Raw genomic sequence first — 24,626 nt, forward strand, 5'->3', positions numbered from 1 at the left:
CAGAAGCAGTTCGCAAGTGCCGGTCGGCCAGCTCCTGAATTACGAATATTTTGGACTCCGAAGTCTTCATTAAAGCTAAGTACCCCGTTGGGGAAACTTTTCTTGCCTCAGACCGATGTCAGACAAAGTTAATAATTGTATTTCTTGTGGGAAGCAAATACTGCATAAGGATTTCCATTCCCTCTGTATACCTTGTTTAGGCCCAGACCACGACGTCTCGGTCTGTCGCTTTTTTGCTACTTTCAACAAACGCACTATTAAGCGTCGGGCGGAGTTCGCCCAGCATTATTTTAGGAAAGCATTTAACTATACTATGTCGTCGGATACTCCGACTCCGGTTATGTCTAAAAAACGCAAAGACAAGGACTGACACACGAGGTCCGCGGCCTCTACCGACACCACGCCAAAGCCGACTACATGTGGTCCGGTTCTCAGTGAGGCGCCTACGCAGCCCCTGACTACCGACGACACTTCTTTGGCGGTGTCTCCTGTGCCCGTGGTCGCACCCCGACTACAGATACCGAAGCCACTCTTGGCGTTGAAACTCAGAATTTGGACAGGTCCACCTCCACTCAAGGTGTCTACAGACCTTCCTCTTCTTTCTCCATCAAGGCTTTCACAAAGTCTAAAGCAACCTTGCACTCTGAGACCAGCTACACAGGGCCCATCTCCAGGCCCCATGCCTAAGAAACAGATGCTTAAAATGGCTGAGGATTTAATTACTCTTATCAGAGGTTCTCAGCCCCCACCGGACAAAAGGCCCAGAGTGGAGGAAGATTCCTCCTCCTCTGATCAGGGCTCCATTATTTCAGAGCACTCTGATGATCAGGAACATTCTTACTCCCCTTTTGAAGACTCTGATGCGGAGGAGTCCATCCCTTCTGTCTCCCCCCCAGAGGATTACTCATCTGGGGAAACTTTGCATACCTTAAGGGAACACTTCCACTGTGAAGGCCAAGATTATTCTGATTCCAAGAAAAGGCTCAGGAAATTTCTCTTGCTACCTCAGCACAGGCCTCTGGCTATACCTCCTGTCTTGGACATCCTAGATGATGTTTACTCGGAGGCCTGCCTTAACCCGGACTCTCTACCTCCAGCTCCAGTTAAGCCTGACAGGTACTATAGGGTTCCTGACTCACACCAATTTCTATACAAGAGCCATGCTGCTGACCCAGAAACCATCTCACAGGGCCCCAAGGGAGTTAAGGCCTCCATTGCTAAAAATCCATTACCTTCCGAGAGAGACTCCAGATCCTTAGAAAGGTGGGGAAAAAAGGTATATACCTCTGCTACCTTATCCATGAGGGCCTTAAACTGTCAGTTTCATATGCTAAAATACCAACAGTTTTTGTTATCACAATTGAAAAGTAAAATGTCACAACCTGAACAACCGGACTTGAAGGAGTTGCAGGATTTGATGCATAGTGCAGAACAAGTGGGAAAGCATACCTTACAATGTGGTTTTGATGCTCTAGAGGCCTCATGTAGAGCTGCCGTTACAGGATCAGTCATACGTAGGCATGCCTGGCTCAAGGAACAAGCCTTACCTGATCATGTCAAAGCTAAATTACTAGACGCCCCTCTTCAAAAGGATGTACTATTTGGTGCTAAGGCCGAGGAGGTGTTAAGGAAAATGGAGGAAAAGGCCAAATCAATGCAAACTGTGAAAGAATTTCTACAGGTACAACCCCCACGCTTTAGTAGAAATTGGCCTTCCAAAAACTGGTCCTTTCCTGCTACGGACAGAGCCCAAAGAGGCAGATACAGGCGCCCGAGGGGCAGAGGACAATCCCAAGGATCGTTTAGAGACAGACAGTGGCAAGCTCCTACACAAAGAGGTGGTGAGGATAACTCGCAATCTTTCAGAAGGCAAACCCAATGACTTTCCCCTTTGCATGCCAACCAAGTCTCAGATGGCAGCCCCCTTAGGAGGAAAGCTGGCATTATTTTCAAAAAATTGGCGTATTGTCACCAAGGACAAATGGATCCTGGACATTATAAACAGAGGCTACAAATTCCATTTTCACACCCTTCCAAAAATGAGAGGCATGCCAAACCTGCCACAAAATCAAAGGGCAGAGGCACAAAGGCAAATTACAGATCTCATAAACATGAAAGCTATTCAAGAGGTGCCTATGCACGAACAAGGTCAAGGTTTTTATTCCAGGCTATTTCTGGTGCCAAGGAATGGAAAAGATTGGAGACCTATTTTGGACCTATCCATCCTCAACACATTTCTACTAGTACCAAAATTCAAGATGCTCACCCTACAGCAACTTCTTCCCATGCTGGGCAAGGAGTCTTGGCTGGTAACATTGGACCTCAAGGAGGCATACCTGCATGTCCCAATTAGACAAAATTGCAGAAGGTACCTCAGATTTCTTGCAGGTTCAACCCATTATCAATTCTCTGCATTGCCCTTTGGCTTATCTACTGCTCCCAGAGTATTCACGAAATGCCTGGCATCAGTAATTGCCTACTGCAGACTTCAAGGGATACAAGTATACCCCTATTTGGACGACTGCCTGATCCAAGTGGACAGCAAGCTCATTCTTCTGAAACATCTGGCTTATGTAATAATGTTGTTGAACTCTCTGGGATACACAGTCAACAAAAAGAAATCAAAGCTAATACCCTCTCGGAAGATAATTTTCCTGGGTGCCAATTTGGACACAAACACCCAGATGGCCTACCTCACGCCAGAGAAGCAGGGGCATCTAATTCAATACTTCAGAACACTAGCAAATTGCACCAGGCTGACTGCAAGGAAAATCCTGCAGGCTCTGGGATTCATGGCATCTTGCATCTTGCTAATCCCATGTGCAAAGCTGCATATGAGGAAACTACAATGGTACCTGAAAAACATATGGTCTCAGCACAGCCACAGTTTGGAAACAATAATACCACTAATTCCATGTCTGCAAAAGGAATTTCTGTGGTGGGCACAAGCATGTCAAACAAACACAGGCCTTCCATTCAGCAAGCCTCAAGCAAATCAAGTCATCACAACAGACGCCTCTGACTACGCCTGGGGGGGCGCACATGACAGATCGGTGCATTCAGGACAAATGGTCCCAAAAAGAAAAGCACCTTCACATCAATCAAAAAGAAATGCTAGCAGTAATAAATGCTATTATAGCTTTCAAGGACCTTCTACAACCAGGTCAACTATTGATAAGAACGGACAACACCACAGTTATGTGGTACATAAACAAACAGGGAGGAACACATTCTTACCCCCTATGCAGACTGGCCATGTCACTTTGGTACATGGCCTTGGACTTACAAATGGAACTACAAGCACAGTGCTTGCCAGGCAAGGAAAACACGCTGGCTGACAACCTAAGCAGGAATATGACAGATCCACACGAATGGAAATTGCATCCAAAAGTTTTTACAGAGATAATCCAAGAATGGAGAAGGCCAGACATGGATCTCTTTGCCTCCCACAAAAATCATCAATTGACAAAATTCTGCTCAAGGACCTTCCATCCAAAAGCCTGGAGAGTGGACGCTCTCTCTTTCAGTTGGACATCTATGACAGTTTATGCCTTCCCACCTCTTCCTCTGCTGCCCAAAGTTCTATTGAAGACCAGAGCAGGCAGACCAAAGATGATTCTCATTGCTCCGGACTGGCCAAGGCAATACTGGTACCCACTCCTGAGGAGCCTGACACATTCACCACCATGGACCCTGCCTCTAATGCCTCTTCTTCTGACTCAGCACAGCTTCAAAACTCTTCACAGCCAGCTAAAGACACTCAATCTGGCCGCATGGAAGATTCCTTAGCATCACAACAGGCTCTACTCTCCAAGGAGAGGTGCAGGATGTCATTTTGGAGGCCAGAAGGCCATCAACTAGAAAAGCTTACTCCGCAAAATGGAAACATTTTTGTGTCTGGAATGAGAAAAAGGGCCAGGACCCTGGAAAACTGAATTTACCTCAAATACTACAATATTTGGCTGAACTGCTAAGCAGTGGACTTTCTTTCTCCTCCATCAAAATCCATGCCTCAGCCATTTCTGCAGAATACAACACTGATCCTCCTTTATTCTCTCACCCTCTCTTAAGACAGTTCCTCAGAGGGGCTAAGAATTTAAGACCTCCAAGGAAACAACCAAAACCTGCTTGGGATCTTAATTACGTTCTGGAAAAACTAACCTTGCCTCCCTTTGAGCCAGCTGCCTCATCAGATTTGCAGTATTTGTCCTGGAAAACAACTTCCCTTCTGGCTATCACCTCAGCTCGTAGAGTTTCAGAACTACAGGCTCTCATGGCTGGTATAGCCTTTTATCATCTTTCATCAGGACAGAGTTTCCTTACGAACCAACCCGTCCTTTATGCCTAAAGTGGTATCCAGGGTAGCTTTAAATCAGGCCATACATTTACCTACTTTTTATCCTAATCCTCAAAACAAAGGTGAGAGATTACTGCATTCCTTGGACATCCACAGACAACTGCATTACTATTTGGACAGAACAAACACTTTCAGACAATCAGAACAGCTCTTTGTGGCCTATGCGGTAGGAGCTCAAGGAAAGCCAATTTCCAAACAGACAATCTCAAAATGGATAGCCCACTGCATACTTTTTTGCTATTCCTTTCATGGCAAAACTGTACCTACAGGCATTAGAACTCATTCCACCAGGGCCACAGCCACCTATGCAGCTTTCCTCAGAGGAGTTCCTACCAAGGATATTTTGGAAGCAGCCACTTGGAGTTCTGTGCGTACCTTCTCCAAGCACTACAACCTACCATTATACTCCACATCTAGAGCAGGCTTTGCCACTGCAGTCTTGCAGGGCATTTTGGCTCCTCCTAGTTCCACCTAGTGCCTACCACCCCTTTCTTAGCTTTGGGATTCTACCCATCTGTTATGACTGCAGCTGTATGCACGATGAACATAGTACAGTTTTGTACCTACCATAAATGTAGATGTTCGAGTGCTAATACAGCTGCAGTCCAGGTTTCCCTCCCTCCTTCCCCTCTTGGGACAGGCCTATAGGCTAACACATCCTCATACTACTTGATTGGGGTATTCATTTATGATGTATTTGCTTGCAACTTCTGTATTTTGATTATATTGCACTGCATTATTACACAAATTTATGTATTGCCTTCCTTCTGGGGGCACCTGACATCTGGGGCAAGAAAAACTGAAGAAAATGGCGTTGGCTGGATGTTCATCGTGCATACAGCTGCAGTAATCACAGATGGGTTCTCTGCCGTCAGGCGGTCCCTCGGTCGGCCGAATTCCAAAGTCTTGGTCCGGCGTCGGTTGTCGTCGCTTTCTCTTCTGACGTCAGTGAGGCCAGAGTATATAAGACACAGCCGACGCCATGTTCTTCAGTCTTTTTTGCCGCGCGGTGCCCGAAGCAGAGGCAGTTCGCAAGTGCCGGTCGGCCAGCTCCTGAATTACGAATATTTTGGAATCCGAAGTCTTCATTAAAGCTAAGTACCCCATTGGGGAAACTTTTCTTGCCTCAGACCGATGTCAGAAAAAGTTAATAATTGTATTTCTTGTGGGAAGCAAATACCGCATAAGGATTTCCATTCCCGCTGCATACCTTGTTTGGGCCCAGACCACGACGTCTCGGGCTGTCGCTTTTGCGCTACCTTCAATAAACGCACTATTAAGCGTCGGGCGGAGTTCGCCCAGCACTACTTTGGTAAAGCTTTTGATTATAAAATGTCGTCGGACACTCCGACTACCGTTTTGACCAAAAAACACAAGGAAAAGGACCGACACGCGAGGCCCCCGCCGACACCACGCCAAAACAGGCTACACGTGGTCCCCGCTGACACCACACCAAAACAGGCTACACGTGGTCCGGTTCTCAGCGAGACGCCTTTGCAGTCCCTGACTACCGACGAGACTTCTTTGGAGGTGTCCTCTGTACCCGAGACCGCTGGGTCCTCGGCCCTTTCCCAGACTACAACCGAAGCCTCTGCTAATGTTGAGCCTACTAATGTGGACAGGTCCACCTCCACCCATGGTGTATTTAGGCCCTCATCTTCTTTTTCAATTAAGGCCTTTACTAAATCCAAAGCAGCCAGGCAGCCCATGAGGCCTGTTGTACAGGGGCCATCTCCAGGTCCCATGCCTAAAAAACAGATGCTGAGAATGGCTGAGGATTTAATTACTCTTATCAGAGGTTCTCAACCCCCTCCAGACAAGAGACCCAGAATGGAGGAAGATTCTCCCTCTTCTGATCAGGGATCCATTTTATCAGAACATTCTGATGCAGAGGAACACTCTTACTCTCCTTTTGAGGATTCGGGTGCAGAACAGTCCATTCCCTCTGTATCCCCTCCTGAGGATTTTTCCTTTGGGGAAACCTTACACACCTTCAGGGAACACTTCCATTGGGAAGGCCAAGACTTTTCAGATTCCAAGAAAAGACTTGGGGAATTTCTTTTGTTACCTCAACACAGACCTCTGGCTGTACCCCCTGTTTTGGACATACTGGATGATGTCTATTCGGAGGCTTGTCTTAACCCGGATTCTCTGCCTCCTGCACCAGTCAAACCTGATAGGTATTACAGAGTACCCAGCTCTCACCAATTTCTCTTCAAAAGCCATAATGCTGACCCTGAAACCATTTCACAAGGCCCCAAAGGATTGAAGGCCTCCACTGCCAAAAATCCACTTCCTACAGAAAGGGAATCAAGATCTTTGGAAAGGTGGGGGGAAAAAGGTATATACCTCGGCCACCCTAGCCATGAGGGCTTTAAATTGTCAGTTTCATATGCTTAAATATCAACAGTTCCTGTTATCACAATTGAGGAACAAAATGTCTCAACCTGAACAACAAGATTTAAAGGAGTTACAGGATATGATGCATAGTGCAGAACAAGTGGGTAAACACACCTTACAATGTCGTTATGATGCCCTAGAGGCCTCAAGTAGAGCGGCAGCTACAGGATCAGTCATTCGCAGACTTGCCTGGCTTAGGGAACAAAATTTACCTGATCATGTGAAAGCTAAACTTCTAGATGCTCCTTTACAAAAGGATGTGCTGTTTGGTACTAATGCTGAGGAGATACTACGGAAAATGGAAGAAAAAGCCAAATCTATGCAAACTGTCAAAGCTTTCTTACAGGTCCAACCACCACGTTTTAGCAGAAATTGGCCTTCAAAAAACTGGTCCTTTCCAGCCACTGACAAGCACCAAAGAGGTAGATACAGACGCACAAGGGGCAGAGGGCAATCACAAGGATCATATAGAGGCCGACAATGGCAAACTCCAGCACCAAGTGGTGGCGAAGACAGTGCACAACAATACAGGAAGCAAACCCAATGACTCCCTCATTTCCATGCCAAGCATGTCTCAGCTGGCAGCACCTTTGGGAGGAAAACTAGCACTATTTGCAAGCAATTGGCATATTGTCACAACAGACAAATGGATCCTGGACATTATAAACAGAGGCTACAAATTTCAATTTCACACTCTTCCAAAAATGAGAGGCATGACAAACCTGCCACAAAATCAAAGGGCAGAGGCACAACTGCAAATTTCAAAGCTCATGAGCATGCGAGCTATTCAAGAGGTACCTACTCACCAACAAGGTCAAGGTTTTTATTCAAGACTTTTCCTGGTACCAAGGAAAGGAACCGACTGGAGACCCATTTTGGACTTATCCACCCTAAACACATTTCTAATTGTACCAAAATTCAAGATGCTCACATTACAGCAGCTTCTTCCCATGCTGGGCAAGGAGTTCTGGCTGGTAACATTGGACCTCAAGGAGGCATACCTGCATGTCCCAATCAGACAAAGCTGCAGAAGTTACCTCAGATTTCTTGCAGGTTCAATCCACTATCAATTCTCTGCATTGCCCTTTGGCTTATCTACTGCGCCCAGAGTATTCACAAAGTGCCTGGCATCAGTGATTGCCTACTGCAGACTTCAAGGGATACAAATTTACCCTTATCTGGACGACTGCCTGATCCAAGCCGACAGCAAGAACATACTTCTGGAACATCTGGCATATGTGACACGTTTACTGCTTTCTCTGGGATATACAATCAACAAAGAGAAATCAAGGCTAACACCATCCCAGAAAATAACTTTCCTGGGTGCCAACTTGGACACAAACACCCAGATGGCCTACCTTACACCAGAAAAACAAGGGCAACTATCTCAGTACTTCAAAATACTAGCAAAAAGTACCAGGCTTACTGCAAGGAAAATCCTGCAGGCTCTGGGATTCATGGCATCTTGCATTCTATTAACCCCATTTGCAAAGCTGCATATGAGGAAACTTCAATGGTACCTAAAAAACCTATGGTCTCAACACAGTCGCAGTTTGGAAACAATAATACCAATAATTCCATGTTTGCAAAATGAATTTCTATGGTGGGCCCAAGCATGTCAAGCAAACAAAGGCCTCCCATTCTGCAAGCCTCAAGCAAAACAAGTCATAACCACAGACGCCTCAGACTATGCCTGGGGGGCGCACATGACGAACAGGTGCATTCAGGGCAAATGGTCCCAAAAAGAAAAGCACCTTCACATCAATCAAAAAGAAATGCTAGCAGTAATAAATGCAATTACAGCTTTCCAAGGACTTCCTGCATCCAGGACAGTTACTGATAAGAACAGACAAATCCACGGTAATGTGGTACATAAACAAACAAGGAGGAACACATTCATACCCCTTGTGCAGACTAGCCATAACTGGAACTTGGCTCTGGAAAGATAAATCGAACTTCAAGCACAGTACTTGCCAGGATTGGAAAACACACTGGCAGACAATCTAAGCAGAAAATGACAGATCCATACGAACAGAAGTTACATCCTCAGGTGTTTGCAGAAATAATCCAAGCATGGGGGAGGCCAGACATAGATCTTTTTGCCTCCCATAGGAATCATCAATTGGAAAAGTTTTGTTCAAAGACCTTTCACCCAAAGGCCTGGAGAGTGGATGCCCTTTCATTCAGATGGACAGTTTACGCATTCCCACCTCTGCCTCTTCTGCCCAAGGTGCTTTTGAAAGCAAGAACAGACAAACCGAAGATGATACTGATTGCTCCAGATTGGCCAAGGCAACACTGGTACCCACTCCTGAGGAGCCTAACACATACTCCTCCCTGGTCCCTGCCTCTAATGCCTCTTCTGCTGACTCAGCACAGCTACAAAACTCTTCACAGTCAGCTGAAAACACTCAATCTCGCGGCATGGAAAATTCCTTAACACCACAACAGAACCTACTCTCCAAGGAGGTACAGGATGCCATTTTGGAGGCCAGAAGGCCATCTACTAGAAAAGCTTACTCCGCAAAATGGAAGCAGTTTTGCTCTTGGAATGAGAAAAAAGGCCAGGACCATAGAAAACTGAACTTGCCTCAGGTATTACAGTACCTAGCGGAGCTATTGAACAGTGGACTTTCTTTTTCTTCCATAAAAATCCATGCCTCAGCCATCTCTGCAGAATTCAACACGGATCCTCCTTTATTTTCTCACCCACTCTTACGACAGTTCCTCAGAGGGGCTAAGAATATAAGACCACCAAGGAAACAACCAATACCAGCCTGGGATCTTAATTACATACTAGAAAAATTAACATTGCCTCCTTTTGAACCAGCTGCCTCAACAGATTTGCAATATTTGTCCTGGAAGACGGCCTTCCTTCTGGCCATCACTTCAGCTCGTAGGGTTTCTGAACTTCAGGCCCTCATGGCGGTGCAGCCCTTTGTCATTTTCCATCAGGACAGGGTTTCCCTTGCACCAACCCATCATTTATGCCTAAAGTGGTATCCAGGGTAGCTTTAAATCAAGCCATACACCTACCCACCTTTTACCCCAATCCTCAAAACAAAGGGGAAAGGCTGCTACACTCCTTAGACATCCATAGGCAGCTTCGTTATTATTTGGACAGAACAAAGTCCTTCAGGAAATCAGAACAACTCTTTGTGTCCTATGCTGTAGGGGCTCAAGGGAAGCCAGTTACAAAACAGACTATTTCAAAGTGGATAGGCCACTGCATACGGTTTTGTTACTCCTATCATGGGAAATCTGTTCCTGCAGGTATCAGATCACACTCCACCAGGGCCACAGCTACCTCTGCAGCCTTCCTCAGAGGAGTTCCTACCAAAGATATTTTGGAGGCAGCCACTTGGAGTTCTGTACATACCTTCACAAAACACTACCATCTGCCTTTATATTCCAGAACAAGAGCAGGCTTTGCCACTGCTGTTTTGCAGGGCATTCTGGCTCAACCCAGTTCCTCCTAGTACCTACCACCCAGTGCATAGCTTTGGGATTCTACCCATCTGTGATTACTGCAGCTGTATGCACGATGAACATAGTACAGTTTTGTACCTACCATAAATGTAGATGTTCGAGTGCTAATACAGCTGCAGTACAGGTTTCCCTCCCTCCTTCCCCACTTGGTAAAGGCATGAGGCCTAGCAACCTCTTCATACTACCTGACTGGGTTATCCGGCTATGTTTTATTTGCTTGCTACCACTGATTTTGGATTATATTGCATTGCTTGTATATGTATATAAGCACTATTTAGGTATTGCCTTTCTTCTGGGGGCACCTGACATCTGGGGCAAGAAAGACTGAAGAACATGGCGTCGACTGTGTCTTATATACTCTGGCCTCACTGACGTCAGAAGAGAAAGCGACGACAACCGACGCCGGACCAAGACTTTGGAATTCGGCCGACCGAAGGACCGCCTGACGGCAGAGAACCCATCTGTGATTACTGCAGCTGTATTAGCACTCGAACATCTACATTTATGGTAGGTACAAAACTGTACTTTCCTTTATACCCCTGTTGCTCTGACGTCAGGGAAGAAGCGACGACAACAGACGCCGGACCTAGACTTTGGAATTCGGCCGACCGAGGACCCGCCTGACGGCAGGAGAACCCATCTGTTATGACTGCAGCTGTATTAGCACTCGAACATCTCCATTTATGGTAGGTACAAAACTGTAGTTTCAGCCTCCTTGCTTTAGCAGGAATTACCCTTCTAAGAGTTGGACATTCCCTGATACTAGCAGATAGAGGCGTTCTAGGGCTAGAGGGTTAAGAAACTTCTAGGGGACACTGGGCTACCCCTCAAAGATCTAAATGGTGGCAGGCTTCCTCTTTCAAGGCGGGAAGTTCTAAACCTGCATCTCAATCTAAACATTCTCAACGACTCTGTCCAAGTTCTGCCTATGCTTGCCTGCCTGGAGAGTCCATTTAGGGGAAAGATTGGCCGTTTGCAAATGTTTGGGCCACTATCACAGACGACAAATGGGTACTCAAAACTGTATCCCTAGGGCACAAGTTTTCTTTCCACACCTTTCCAGTACCCAAAGGATTCCCGGATGCTCCTCCAAACCAAAGGACAGAAGAAGAAAACCAAATTTTGTCTGTTACATCTGGGAACAATAGAATCAGTTACTGCTCAGCAGGTAGGCCAGGGATTCTATTCCAGACTTTTCCTAGTTCCAAAAAAAGGCACCTGGCATCCTATCCTGGATCTGTCCATCCTGAACACTTTTTTGATAATTCCAAAGTTCAAAATTCTCACTCTGCATCAGTTACTGCCAGTGTTAGAAAAGGATTCCTTGCTGGTAACATTGGATCTCAAAGAAGCTTATCTGCACATCCCTGTCAGGGAAAGTTGCAAGCAATTCCTTCATTTTAGAGTAGGCAAGCAACATTATCAATTCTCTGCGCTGCCCTTTGGCTTATCTACTGCTCCCAGAGTTTTCACAAAGTGCCTGGCTCCAGTCATTGCTTTTTGCAGGCAAAAGAAAATTCAGATTTATTCATATTTGGACAACTGTCTAATTCAAGCAAATTTTCAGGAACAGCTGCTAAAGGGTCTGGAATTTGTGAAGACTCTTCTTTCTTCCCTGGGTTGCACACTCAACGTGGAAAAATCGAAAATGTTGCCATCCAAAGAGATTACATTCCTGGGAGCAAATCTGAACACAGCCGCCCAGATGATATCTCACCCAGGAGAAGTAGATAACTCTTTCAATTTGCTTCAAGGACTTGGCAAGCTTGTCCCAGCTCCCTGCAAAGAAATACCTGCAAGCTCTGGGATTCATGGCTTCTTGCATTCTCATGATTCCATATGCAAAACTGCATATGAGGAAATTGCAATGGTACCTCAAGAACACTTGGTGTCAACACACACAGGACCTGGATGTGATGATTCCTCTGCTTCCATGTCTGCAGACAGAGTTTCTTTGGTGGGCAACAGCCTGTCTACAGAACAAAGGCATGCCTTTTTGCCCACCCCGGGCAACTCAAGTTCTTACCACAGACTCATCTGACTACGCCTGGGAAGCTCACCTGGATGGCAGATGCATACAGGGACGTTGGAATGCCCAGCAGATGCACCTGCACATAAATTTAAAGGAGTTGATGGCAGTTCAGCAGGCCTTACTAGCGTTCAAGCATCTTCTTTCTCCAGGGACCCTGCTTGTCAGGACAAACAGCACCACAATCATGTACATCAACAAGCAGGGAGGGACTCATTCTTGCCTCCTATGCAGACAGAGCATGAGTCTTTGGTCCGTAGCAGCATCCCTGGACCTGCATCTCCTAGCTCAGTTTCTTCCAGGGCGTCTCCAGTTGAGCAGACAGACCCTGGATCCTCACGAGTGGCAGCTGAACAGAACAGTTTTTTACAGCATCATTCAGCATTGGGGCACTCCTCAAGTGGATATTTTCGTCACTCCAGACAACTATCTTCTATGTCTTTTTTGCACCGGACAGCATCACAACAGAGCCTAGAAAGTGGATGCTCTGTCCTTCCCTTGGACGCCGCTGTCAGTTTATGCCTTCCCTCTTCTTCCCAGAGTATTATTGAAGATCAGGGACGAACGACCAAGGACTGTTCTCATAGCTCTGGTTTGGCCCAGGCAGCATTGGTATCCACTGCTTCGCAGTCTCTCCCAATTTCCTCCTTGGCATCTTCCTCTGAAGCCAGATTTTTTGGTTCAGGAAGTGGAAACATTCTACATCCTCATCTTCAGTCTCTCCATTTGGCAGCATGGCTCATTGTATGACTCCATCCTTTTCTTCTTCCCTTTCCCAGCAGGTGGTTAACGTGCTGAAGGAAGGCCAGGAGGCCTAGCACTAGAAAGTCTCATGCTGGCAAATAGGAAAGATTCTCTCATTGGATGCAGGCTAGAGGGGAATCTTCTCCTCAACCTACCCTTCCTTTTATCCTGGAATACCTGGCTGATTTGCTTCAGAGTGGTCTCTTTTTTCCTCTGTCAAGATCCATGCCTCAGCCGTTTCTGCTCATTGTTCTTTTGAACAACCCATTTTCTCTCATCCCCTAATGAAAATGTTTCTCAGAGGTGCTTGCAACCTAAAACCTCCCAGAAGTGCGCCTACTCCAGCCTGGGCTCTTTAAAGTTTCTCTCGTGGAAGACTGCCTTCCTCTTGGCTATAACTTCAGCAAGGAGGGTGTCAGAGCTGCATGCTTTGATGGCTGTGGAGCCTTTTCTTATTTTCCATGCAGACAGGGTCTCTCTGAGAACGATCCCCTCTTTTATGCCTAAGGCGGTTTCTAGTCTGACTCTTAATCAGTCCATACAACTTCCTACCTTCTTTCCTAATCCTTGTAATAGAGGTGAGAGAATCCTACACTCTCTTGATGTGCATGGACAGCTCAGGTTTTACCTGGCCAGGACTAAAAACCTTCGGAAATCAGCACAGTTATTTGTCAGTTTTGCCCCTGGAGCCCAGGCCAAGGCTATTTCTAAGCAAACCATTTCTAAATGGATTGCACATTGTATTACTTTGTTATTCCTTTCTTGGCGAGGTTCCTCCTCAAGGGGTTAGGAACCACTCAGTTAGAGCAGCTTCCACTTCTGCAGCCTTTTTAAGGGGTGTCCCTACTAAAGACATTTTGGAGGCTGCCACATGGTCTTCTATTCACACTTTCACAAAGCATTATAATTTGCCTTTGTTTTCAAGGGTCTGGGCAGGGTTTGCCACTGCTGGTTTGCAGGGCATTATCTCCAATCCGTGATTCAGTTGGTTCCTCCTCCCCCTTCTCTGGGCTTTGGTAATCAACCCATAGGTTAGGACTGTAACAGTGAAACACAATGAACATAGTACAGTTGTGTACACTTACCATAAATGTAGATGTGCGCGTGTATTCACTGTTGCAATCCTGCTTTCCCTCCCTCCTTCCCCCTTTTTTTCTCTCTTCCTAAGGTACAGGCTAAATTTGTTTAAGCCTTGTTTTCTGGGGGCCTCTGACTGTTATGGCAAGAAAGGCTGAGGAAGTGACGTTGGCTGCCTCCTCTTGTATCGGATGCCCTGACGTCATTTGCAACCGACAGCCGACGTCCTTTTTATTTACCTTTGGTATTCTTGCCGATCGAGGGCTACCGGGATCTGGATAACCCATTGGTTAGGACTGCAACAGTGAATACACTCTAACATCTACATTTATGGTAAGTGTACACAACTGTAATTTATGGGTTCAAGCCCTTCATTTCTCAGTCAGGTATACCTCTCTGTTTAACTATACAGATATATGGCAACAAACTTGATTTGAGTTAATGAGGAATGGAATAGGGCATTAGAGATAGAGGGAGGAGCTCAAGAGTTGGATCTGAAGTCGGGAATATGCAGCTGAGCCAGATCTGAGCCCATACGTTGAGAAAGAATGAAAATGGACAATGCAGATGCCTAGTTATGGTGAGTACACAGCTTTTAATTTAAATTCAAAGTTGAAAGCCACTGACTTGGTTTATTAAGCATTTTCCTTTTTCTTTCAGAATTTCACATCATCGTGTGTGGATTAGATTCTATAATTGCAAGACGATGGATTAATGGCATGTTGGTGAGGATTTTGTTTTGTTATAAATATCTGTGCCAATTTACCTTGCACTGTTAAGTCATATGTTGCTATTTCATTACACTACATTAGTTAGCTTGACAGTGAAGGAGAGCGAAAGTGTATATATGCCGCCATTTAGGTGCATTTAATAGTCTACTTCTCCCTTCTCTGCCTCTCTTTTCACCACTTATCCCCATACCCTTTCAAATGCAGACTCTCGTCACCATCTATTCTGTGATTCAGTTCCATGGATCCACAGCCTTATCTGTGAAGAAGTACTTTCACAGGAAATAGCTCATACACTGCGCTTCCTGTGGATGTCCACCTCTGTTCCTGATGATCTTCGTGTTTCACTGTTGCAGTCATTACATTTGGGTAATCTGCTTGCAGGTTGCCCTCAGTCGGCCTGAATTCCAAAGTCTTGGATCCTGTGTTGGTTGCTGTCTCCTCTTCCATGAAGTCAGGTCGTCAGGGGTATAAAACAAGCAGCCGACGCCATTTTCTTTAGTCTTTCTTGCCGCGCGGTGCCCGAAGCAGAAGCATTTCGCAAATGCCGGTCGGCCAACTCCTGAAATAGTCGAGTTTGAGTTTCAGAACCGAAGTCTTCACTAAAGCTAAGTATCCCGTTGGGGAAACTTTTTCTTGCTCCATACTGATGTCAGAAAAAGTTAATAATTGTATTACTTGTGGGAAGCAAATACCTAATAAGGATTTCCATTTATACTGTATTCCTTGCCTAGGCCCTGATCACAATGTGCCTTGCTGTCGGTTTTGTACTAAATTTAACAAATGCACTATTAAGCGTCGGTATATTTTTGCTTCTAAATACTTTGGTTCAAGATTGAACTATCCTGAAATGTCGTCGGTTAGCAATCGGACTAACGGAATTCACAAAACCGTAAGGAAAAAGTCAGCGACAACCCGTCGAGGTCCAAAACGACGAAGCTTCTCCTAAGCCAGTCGACGGTTTGCCAGTACTCAGGCTCTTTCGCAGCCCCTGATACCTGATACTTTCAAGTCGCAGGCCCCTACAGACACCCATGTGGAGTCCCGCATGCCGCGAGATACTCAAAGTATTGGACCCACGGATGTATCTCCCTCTGATGGGTCAAGAGCCACTGAGCAGGCACCGGCTACTGAGGGTGTATTCAGGCCTCAACATTTTTATATCTAACCGACGACAGCTGCAAAACCAAAGACAAAAGCAACTTCTAAAACTAAAAAACCAACGCATGAACCACATGCACAGGCCTCTATACCTAAAAAACAGATGATCAAAATGGCTGAAGACCTTATTACCTTGATCAGGGGTTCCCATCCCCCTTCAGATAAGAGGCCTAAGCAAGACACTGATTATGAATCTTCAGATCAGGTTTCTGTTTCTTCTGATTCCTCTTCTGATCAGGAATGATCTATACCTCCCTATGAGGATTCTGATGCAGAGGAGTCCATACCATCTGCATCACCTCCTGAGGATTATTCATTTGGAGAACCCTTGCATACTTTGAGGGAGCATTTTCACTAGCAGAGTCAAGATTTCCCAGAATCAAAAAAGGAGGCTCAGGGGATTTCCTTCTTCTCCCTCAGCACAGGCCTTTAGCCATACCCCCTGTTTTAGACATTGTGGATGATGTGTTTTTGGAGTCAAGCTTGACCCCTGACTCCTTACCTCTGGCTCCCAGCAAGCCTGACCGATATTACGGGGTCCCTGACTCTCACAAATTTTTATTTAGAAACCCTGCTGCTGATCCTTAAACTATTTCACAGGGTCCAAAGGGAGTTAAGGCCTCAACAGCAAAAAATCTGACAGAGATTCAAGGGCACTGGATAGATGGGGAAAAAGGTTTATACATCTGCAACTTTGGCAATTACGGCCTTAAACTGCCAGTTTCATATGCTCAAGTATCAACAAAAATTGATGGGATTGCTGAAACAGAAAATTATGATGATTTCTGAATGTGCAGAAAATAAAGAATTGCAGGAATTATTGCATGTAGCTGAACAGGTTGGAAAGCATACTTTGCAATGTGGTTTTGATTCTTTAGAGGCCTCCTGCAGGGCCGCATTTACTGGATCTGTTATTAGGAGGCATGTCTGGCTAAAGGAACAAAATTTGCCTGATCATGTTAAAGCTAAATTACTAGATGCACCTTTACAAACATGATACTCTGTTTGGTATTAAGGCAGAAGGGGTTTTAAAGAAAATGGAAGACAAAGCTAAGTCTATGCAAACTGTAAAAGACTTCTTACAAGGGCAGCCACCAAGATTCAGTAGACACTGACCTACAAAAAATTGGTCCTTTCCTGTGTCTAAGACAGAGCTCAAAGGGGCAAATCCAGACACCCTAAGGGTTCCAGATACCAGGCACAAGATTCATACATGTCAAAGCAATGGGGTGCATCTACCTCCAAATGTGGAGGAGATAAAGCGCAAACCTACAGAAAACAGTCTCAATGACTTCCGTCTGCCTTCACCAAGCAGTTATCTTTTGGCAGCACCCTTAGGGGAAAATTAGCACTTTTTGGTCAAAATTAGCAGTTAATAACCCAGGCCAAATGGGTGCTAAACATAGTATAACAGGGATACAGATTCCATGTCCATACTCTGCCAATGGCAAACGGTTGGCCAGATCTGCCAAAAAATCAATGGGCAGAGGCACCGAAACAGGTTACATCCCTCATGGATATGGGGGCTATTCAGCCAGTACCAGAACAGGAAAAAGGGCAAGGTTTTTACTCGAGACTGTTCTTGGTACCCAGAAAGGACAAGGTCTGGCGGCCAATACTGGATTTATCGGTTTTGAACACATACCTGGACATTCCAAAATTCAAAATGCTGACTTTGCAGCAGCTTCTGCCCATGCTGGGCAAGAATGCTTGGCTGGTGACATTAGACCCAAAAGAGGCATACCTGCATGTCCCAGTAAGTCAATCGTGCAGAAGATACCTCAGATTCAAGGCTGGCTTAATGCATTACCAATTCTCTGCACTGCCCTTTGGCTTATCTACTGCGCCCATGGTCGTTACAAAGTGCCTGGCACCAGTAATTGTATTTTGCAGACAAAGAAGTATTCAAATATATCCTTACTTGGACGACTGTCTCATTCAAGCAGAGAACAAGGACATTCTTCTTTAACACTTGGCATTTGTGAAAAGGCTTCTAACATGCCTAGGGTACACAGTAAAACGAAAAGAAATCACAACTGGTGTACTCTCAAAAGATAGCATTCCTGGGTGCAAGCTTGAATACAACTGCCCAGATGGCTTACCTCATGCCAGACAAGCAAAGGCAACTGACTACTTACTTCAAACTGATGGCAGCAAAAACCCAGTTATCTGCAAGACAAATTATGCAGGCTTTGGGCTTCATGGCATCCTGCATTCTACTGATTCCATATGAAAGACTGCATATGAGGAAACTTCAATGGTACCTAAAAAGTTTATGGAGTCAGCATTGTCACAATGTAGAAGCAATGGTTCCTCTCATTCCCTGCCTACAACAGGAGTTTCTATGGTGGGCAAAGGCATGTCACCAAAACATGGGACGGGCCTTCATTCTACCCCCTGCCAGCCAAACCTTAACAGACGCATCAGATTATGCCTGGGGGGGCCCACATGGCGGGAAGATGCATTCAGGGCGTATGGACCCAAAAACAAATGCATCTACATATCAACCAGAAAGAGATGCTAGCTGTTCAAAACTTACTTCATCCAGGACAACTACTGATAGACTGACAACACCACGGTCATTTGGTATATAAACAAGCAGGGGGGGCACGCACTCGTACCCCCTTTGCAGATTAGCCATGGCACTGTGGGACACAGCTTGGCGGGAAGATGCATTCAGGGCGTATGGACCCAAAAACAAATGCATCTACATATCAACCAGAAAGAGATGCTAGCTGTTCAAAACTTACTTCATCCAGGACAACTACTGATAGACTGACAACACCACGGTCATCTGGTATATAAACAAGCAGGGGGGGCACGCACTCGTACCCCCTTTGCAGATTAGCCATGGCACTGTGGGACACAGCTTTGACTTACCAACTACATCTTCAAGCTCAATTCCCGCCAGGAAAGCAAAATACTCTGGCAGACGATTTAAGCCGAAACATTATGGATCCTCACAAGTGGAAACTAGATCGAAAAGTCTTCAGCATGATAAAGAAATGGGGGAGCCCAGACATAGATTTATTTGCCTCCCCTCAAAATTATCAATTGAAAAGATTCTGCACAAGGACTTATCACAGACTAGCCTTTCCTCCTCTGCCTCTTCTTCCCATGGTCCTCCTAAAAGTCAGACAAGAGAAACCAAAGATGATACTAATTGCCCCGGACTGGCCCAGCCAATATTGGTACCCAATTCTAAGGAACTTGTCTCAATACCCAGCTTGGACCTTACCTCAAAGACCCCAATTACTGTCCCAGCAAAACAAACAGATCCTGCACAATCAACTCCAGACACTGAACCTGGCAGCATGGCTGATCATGTAGTAATACAAACAACACCTCTCAGTAAAGCTGTGATGGATGTCATTTTGGAAGCCAGAAGGCCTAGTACTAGAAAATCTTATGCTGATAAATGGAAGAGATTTTGTGCTTGGAATCGAGCACAAGGAAACTGATACAGCAGAACCAAATATTCCTTGGATATTACAATACTTGACTGAGATGCTTAACAAAGGCCTATCTTTCTCATCAATTAAAATCCATGCCTCTGCCATTTTGGCTCGTTACAATACAGATCCACCAATCTTTTCTCATCCTTTACTAAAGCAGTATCTTAGAGGAGCCAAAAATTTAAGGCCTCCTAGAAGATCACAAATACCTGCATGGGATCTCAATTATGTGTTGGAAAAGCTCACCCTGCCTCCATTTGAACCAGCTGCTACTGCTGATATAAAGTTTCTATCATGGAAAACAGCTCTACTACCACCAATTACTTCAGCAAGAAGAGTCTCAGAGCTTACAGGCCCTCATGGCTGTGAAGCCTTTTATCATATTTTACCCAGACAGGGTGTCTCTGAGGACAAATCCAACATTTATGCCCAAGATGGTTTCCAGTGTGGCTCTTAACCAAGCTATTCATCTGCCAAACTTTTATCCAAATCTGCAGAACGGGGGGGGTTCTGCATTCCTTGGATGTACACAGACAGCTAAGATTCTACTTGAGCAGGACTAAAGCTCTAAGAAAAACTGAGCAATTACTAGTGACATATGCTGCAGGATCAAAAGGAAAGGTTATTTCAAAGCAGACTATTTCAAAGTGGATAAGCCACTGCATTAATTTCTGCTACTTACACCATGGTAAACATTTGCCCAAGGGCATTAGGTCTCATTCCACCAGAGCTGCAGCTACTTCAGCAGCCTTTCTCAGAGGAGTACCAACCAAAGACATTCTAGAGACTGCTACTTGGAGTTCGGTCCACACCTTTACAAAGCATTATCATTTGCCTCTCTAAGTCCAGGGCAGGCTTTGCCGCTGTAGTTCGATAGGGCCTTATAGCCACACCTAATGCTGTTTAGCTCCAACCTCCCAACCATAGCTTTGGGATTCTTCCCAAATGTAATGACTGCAACAGTGAAACACGAAGAACAAAGTACAGTTGTGTACACTTAATATAAATGTAGATGTTCGAGTGTATTCACTGTTGCAGTCCAGGTTACCCGCCCGCCATCCCCCTTTCATTCTGGAGTTTATCTTTCCTTCTCTGTCTTCTGCAACCTATGTGGTGTATTTGCTTGTAGATGAAGGTAAAGTTTATATTGATGCATGTATATATATATATTTTTTTTTGCTACCTTTTTGGGGGCACCTGACATCTTGGGCAAGAAAAACTAAAGAAAATGGCGTTGGCTGCTTGTTTTATAGACCTGACGTCATGGAAGAGGAGACAGCAACTGACGCAGGACCTACGACTTTGGAATTCAGGCTGACTGAGGGCAACTTGCCAGCAGATTACCCAAATGTAATGACTGCAACAGTGAATACTCTCGAACATCTACATTTATGGTAAGTGTATACAATTGTACTTTCAGCAGAACCCTTTTGCATCTCTGATGTGGTGGTGTGCACCCATATCATACTCTTCCATCACCATGTCTCCCAGTCTTTAGTGAGGAGAGTGTGTTCTATTTTTTGGCCATATCTTTTCTTTTTCATTCTCATCCTTCGGATGTCTTTCTGTGGGTGTCACCCTCCATGTATGGCCTACTTAACTGCAGATAGTAGGTGTATTACAATTTTAACTGTTGTAACATTGCTTCTTTTAGGGTGTATACACTGCAGCATTTTGTTTCACAAACTCCCTCACTTTGGTGATCCTGTCCACCTTCTGTCTCCATTAAGAAGTGCATCTAGAATTCTGTTTTTTCTAATAGTCATGCACAAGTTGGTAAAACTTATTGTTTTTATAAGTAATAAATTATATTCAAATATAATAACCAACAGAAGTTATAAACTGAAAAGTAGCAAAAATATTTTACAATATCAGTTGTCTTACATTCTGATATATTGATAACAGCTGTTTTTCATTGTTGTTAAATGTCTATTTAGATCACCTTTTATCTTGTACGCTTCTACTCAATTAGCAAAATGAGGCATTTTGTTATGGGTAATCATTATCAGCTCCTTTTTCCCCATTTTTCTACATGGGGTCAGTTGTTGTATCAACTGTGTCCATATCTCTCGATTCAATTCCACTTTTAGGTTTAACAGTTATGCGTGACTGTTGTAGGTCTTCTGCTATGCAGTTCACCCATCTCTTTGCTGGATGTCCTTGTTTCATCTTGCTTTCTTTCCGTTTATTCCAAATCATCTTCACCAGATCACTTTCTGCTTTCTTGCACAAGTGACCAAACCACTGTTCTCTCTGACCTTCTCTGTTAGAGCTACTTTGACTTCTGCTCTGATGTCTTCATTTCATCTTAGTGCATGCATCCTAGCACCTGTCTCAGATGCTTCATCTCTATCACCTAAAGCTTCTTCAGCGTTTCTGCCTTCATTGTCCAGATATCTGTACCATGCAGTAGTACTGGTTGCACGTCTGTGTTGTACACCTTACTTTTCAGTTTCTTTGGCATTCTTCAGTAACACACTACTCCTGACACTGTCATTTGGCTGCATCAGCTCTGATTTTAGTTTTGACCTCCTCATTCAGATGTACGTTTTTCATAATCGCCTCTCCCAGGTACCTAAAGCTCTTACCCTGTTCCACTATTTGCTGTTCTGTCTTAATTTGCAGCTTTGTCTAATCTCCCTATTTGTTGCCATTGCTACTATCTTATGTGCATTCAGTTTGATCCATTGTGCCTTCAGTTTTGTATTCCGTTCCCTTATGACTTGCTGAAGAGTTTCTTCAGAGTCTACTTGTAATGCCAGATCATCTGCATATATCAGCTTTGTTGAACTTTCACCAGTATGAAAAGCAGTAGGCTGTGATCTGATGAAATCTGCTGCGTATCCATGACCTTGGAGAAACCCCTCTGAGAGTCTGAGCACTGTTCATACTTGTGTCATCAGGTCCTTGTATATAACCTGCTGTATTTTTGTCAGTGTTTCTGGGACTTTAAATCACTTCTGAATTCTACCAATAGCCTTCCTTATGTGTTTTATTTTCATACCTGTCTCTGCTGCTTAACTGTTCTTAAATCTTCACACATGCCATTTTGAGACTCTGCCAGTGTTTAATGCATATATCATTATTACAGTAGCCTAAACTAAATGGGTTCTACCCCACCAGTGACTGGCCAGTGTAAAAAACTAAAGGGTGCCTTCTATGTTCTGTCATTGTCAGGAGCTCAGGCAGCACTCCATATAAAAACAAGTGGAGAGCAAGAAGCTGCAGAGCTTTTTTTTCTGCAAAAGAGTATTCCTTTAGCGGATCCCATGGTATTTGTTGGTCAAGGTCGGCTAGTGATCCTTCAAAGATGGGCAAATAAATAAAAACGAACAACCAGCTGACAAGGCAGAGGCATAAAATCAAGTTATTCAAGACAAAATAAAACAAGTTTAGCGCTTTCATGCTAACAACTAGATGCTTCATCTGACCACGTTGTAACAGTTGCAGAGCTACTTAAATACTAAGTTTCATATTCAACGGGTCAAAGCACGTGATCTTAAGACCAGCTTTAAAGGCAAAGACTCATTTAGTCCCGTGCCCCTGTCAGCCTGCAGTTCCAAGATTCATTTAAGGTCTAAACTTTCAGTTCTGGTTCTAATGTTACTACCTCTAATATTCAAATCAAATAGTTCAAGAACTAAGAATTCAAAAATATGTTTGTTACTAGTCACTAAAACATGTTTAGAGAGAGCATTCTTAGAATCATGCCTCCTGACATCATAGATATGCTCTCAAATATGATCTCTTAAATGTGCGATTCGTTTTGCCAACATAAAAACTTCCACACAACTTATGTACTGCTAAACAGATCATTACTGCTCAAAGTCAGCATAAAAATTGAATCTATAACAGTGTTTCATTATAGAATGTATAAAGATGCTATTGTTATTTATAAATTTACACATATTGCATAATTTGCATGGAAAAGTCCCTATTATTTCAGATTTCTTTACACCCTTTCCAAACAGTTTATAACATAACATTCTCTTTAGAGTGATTATTCTTAAAACAAAAGTGTGGCATTTCACCTAAAAGTTCCTTGTATCTCTCATTTGTTAAAATGCACCATTTCATCCTGATATCGCATATTAAGTACACCTCATTCAAATAAGTAATGCTTATTCTTAAAACATTTGATCTGTTAAGACCAGGTAAGACTTACCTTGCTCAGAAAAATAAGGTCTCGCTAAATCATTTCTGTGGCCCAAAACATCATCATGAGCACTAGCAATCTCTTTCTCAGAATAGCCACTGTACAAAAACTCATCTTCCAATTCATCAAAAGCCAGCATCATACTTTCATCCTCCCCAATCAATCTGGCCACCCTATAGAATTGCCCCTTCAAAACATTCTTGTGCACATTCTTATGTACTTGCCTAGAATGCATGCTGCTGTGATGTAGAACATTCACCATTTTACAAGGTTTCTTATGTAGACTAGCCTTTAGTATAAAGATAGATTTAAAGAATGCTTATCACATTTCCACTGATGAAAAGTTCAGGTGTTTAAAGTTTGTCTGGTTTACGTCATCAGTTCTCAGTCTAACTCTTTGGACTTTTCACACCACCAGGGATATTCACCTAGTCTCTTGCTTAGGTATTTGCTAATTGCTGGCTTCAAAGCATTCACATCTTTCCATATTTGAATGATTCTTACCTTGGCAGACTCCCCTCACCCCAGTTATCAAGAGTCTTTACAAACTGTCTAGAATCCAGTACCTAGTCTGGTTTTCAAACAAACCTTCAGAAATCTCTCATCCCTTCCTACAGAATTGTATTCCTGGGATGTCTGTTACATTCTGCTGTGAGATGAATTTTTCTTCCTCCAAACAAAGTAGAGATGTTTCAGCAGTTCTTTCAGAGCTTCCCCAATTAAAGCCACTTGTAAGGGAGTTTTTCAGAGCTTTGGGATACAATGCCTCTAAGATTCGTATGCTTCCCTGTCCAAACTCCGAGGAAAATACAGTGGTATCTTGGATCATTCTGGATTGAGTATATACACCATTTGTATTTTCTGATCCCAATTTTGGGATTTGTAAAAAGGGAGATTCTTTGGTGGATACACCATATCTCTTGCAATCCAGTTCTCCCACTCTCCCTTCCAACCCCATTCAGTCCATAACTGTAGATGCACAGACAGCAGCACATAAATGTCAAGTGATGTTGGCAGTGATCAAAGTTTT

General features: G+C 44.2%; 1 protein-coding gene across 1 annotated transcript in view; it reads left to right on the forward strand.

Annotated features, from left to right (window-relative positions):
- UBA3 (ubiquitin like modifier activating enzyme 3) overlaps positions 1-24,626 on the forward strand; it is a gene marked incomplete in the record, with an annotated part of 1,621,434 nt that overhangs the window by 933,518 nt on the left and 663,290 nt on the right. The window contains 1 exon segment of the mRNA XM_044077904.1: positions 14,757-14,821. Within this exon segment, the coding sequence (XP_043933839.1) occupies positions 14,757-14,821 (65 nt within the window).

The sequence above is a fragment of the Protopterus annectens genome, chromosome 7.part0 (genome assembly GCF_019279795.1).
Source record: "Protopterus annectens isolate FY-2018-M chromosome 7.part0, PAN1.0, whole genome shotgun sequence".
Classification (NCBI taxonomy): domain Eukaryota; kingdom Metazoa; phylum Chordata; order Ceratodontiformes; family Protopteridae; genus Protopterus; species Protopterus annectens.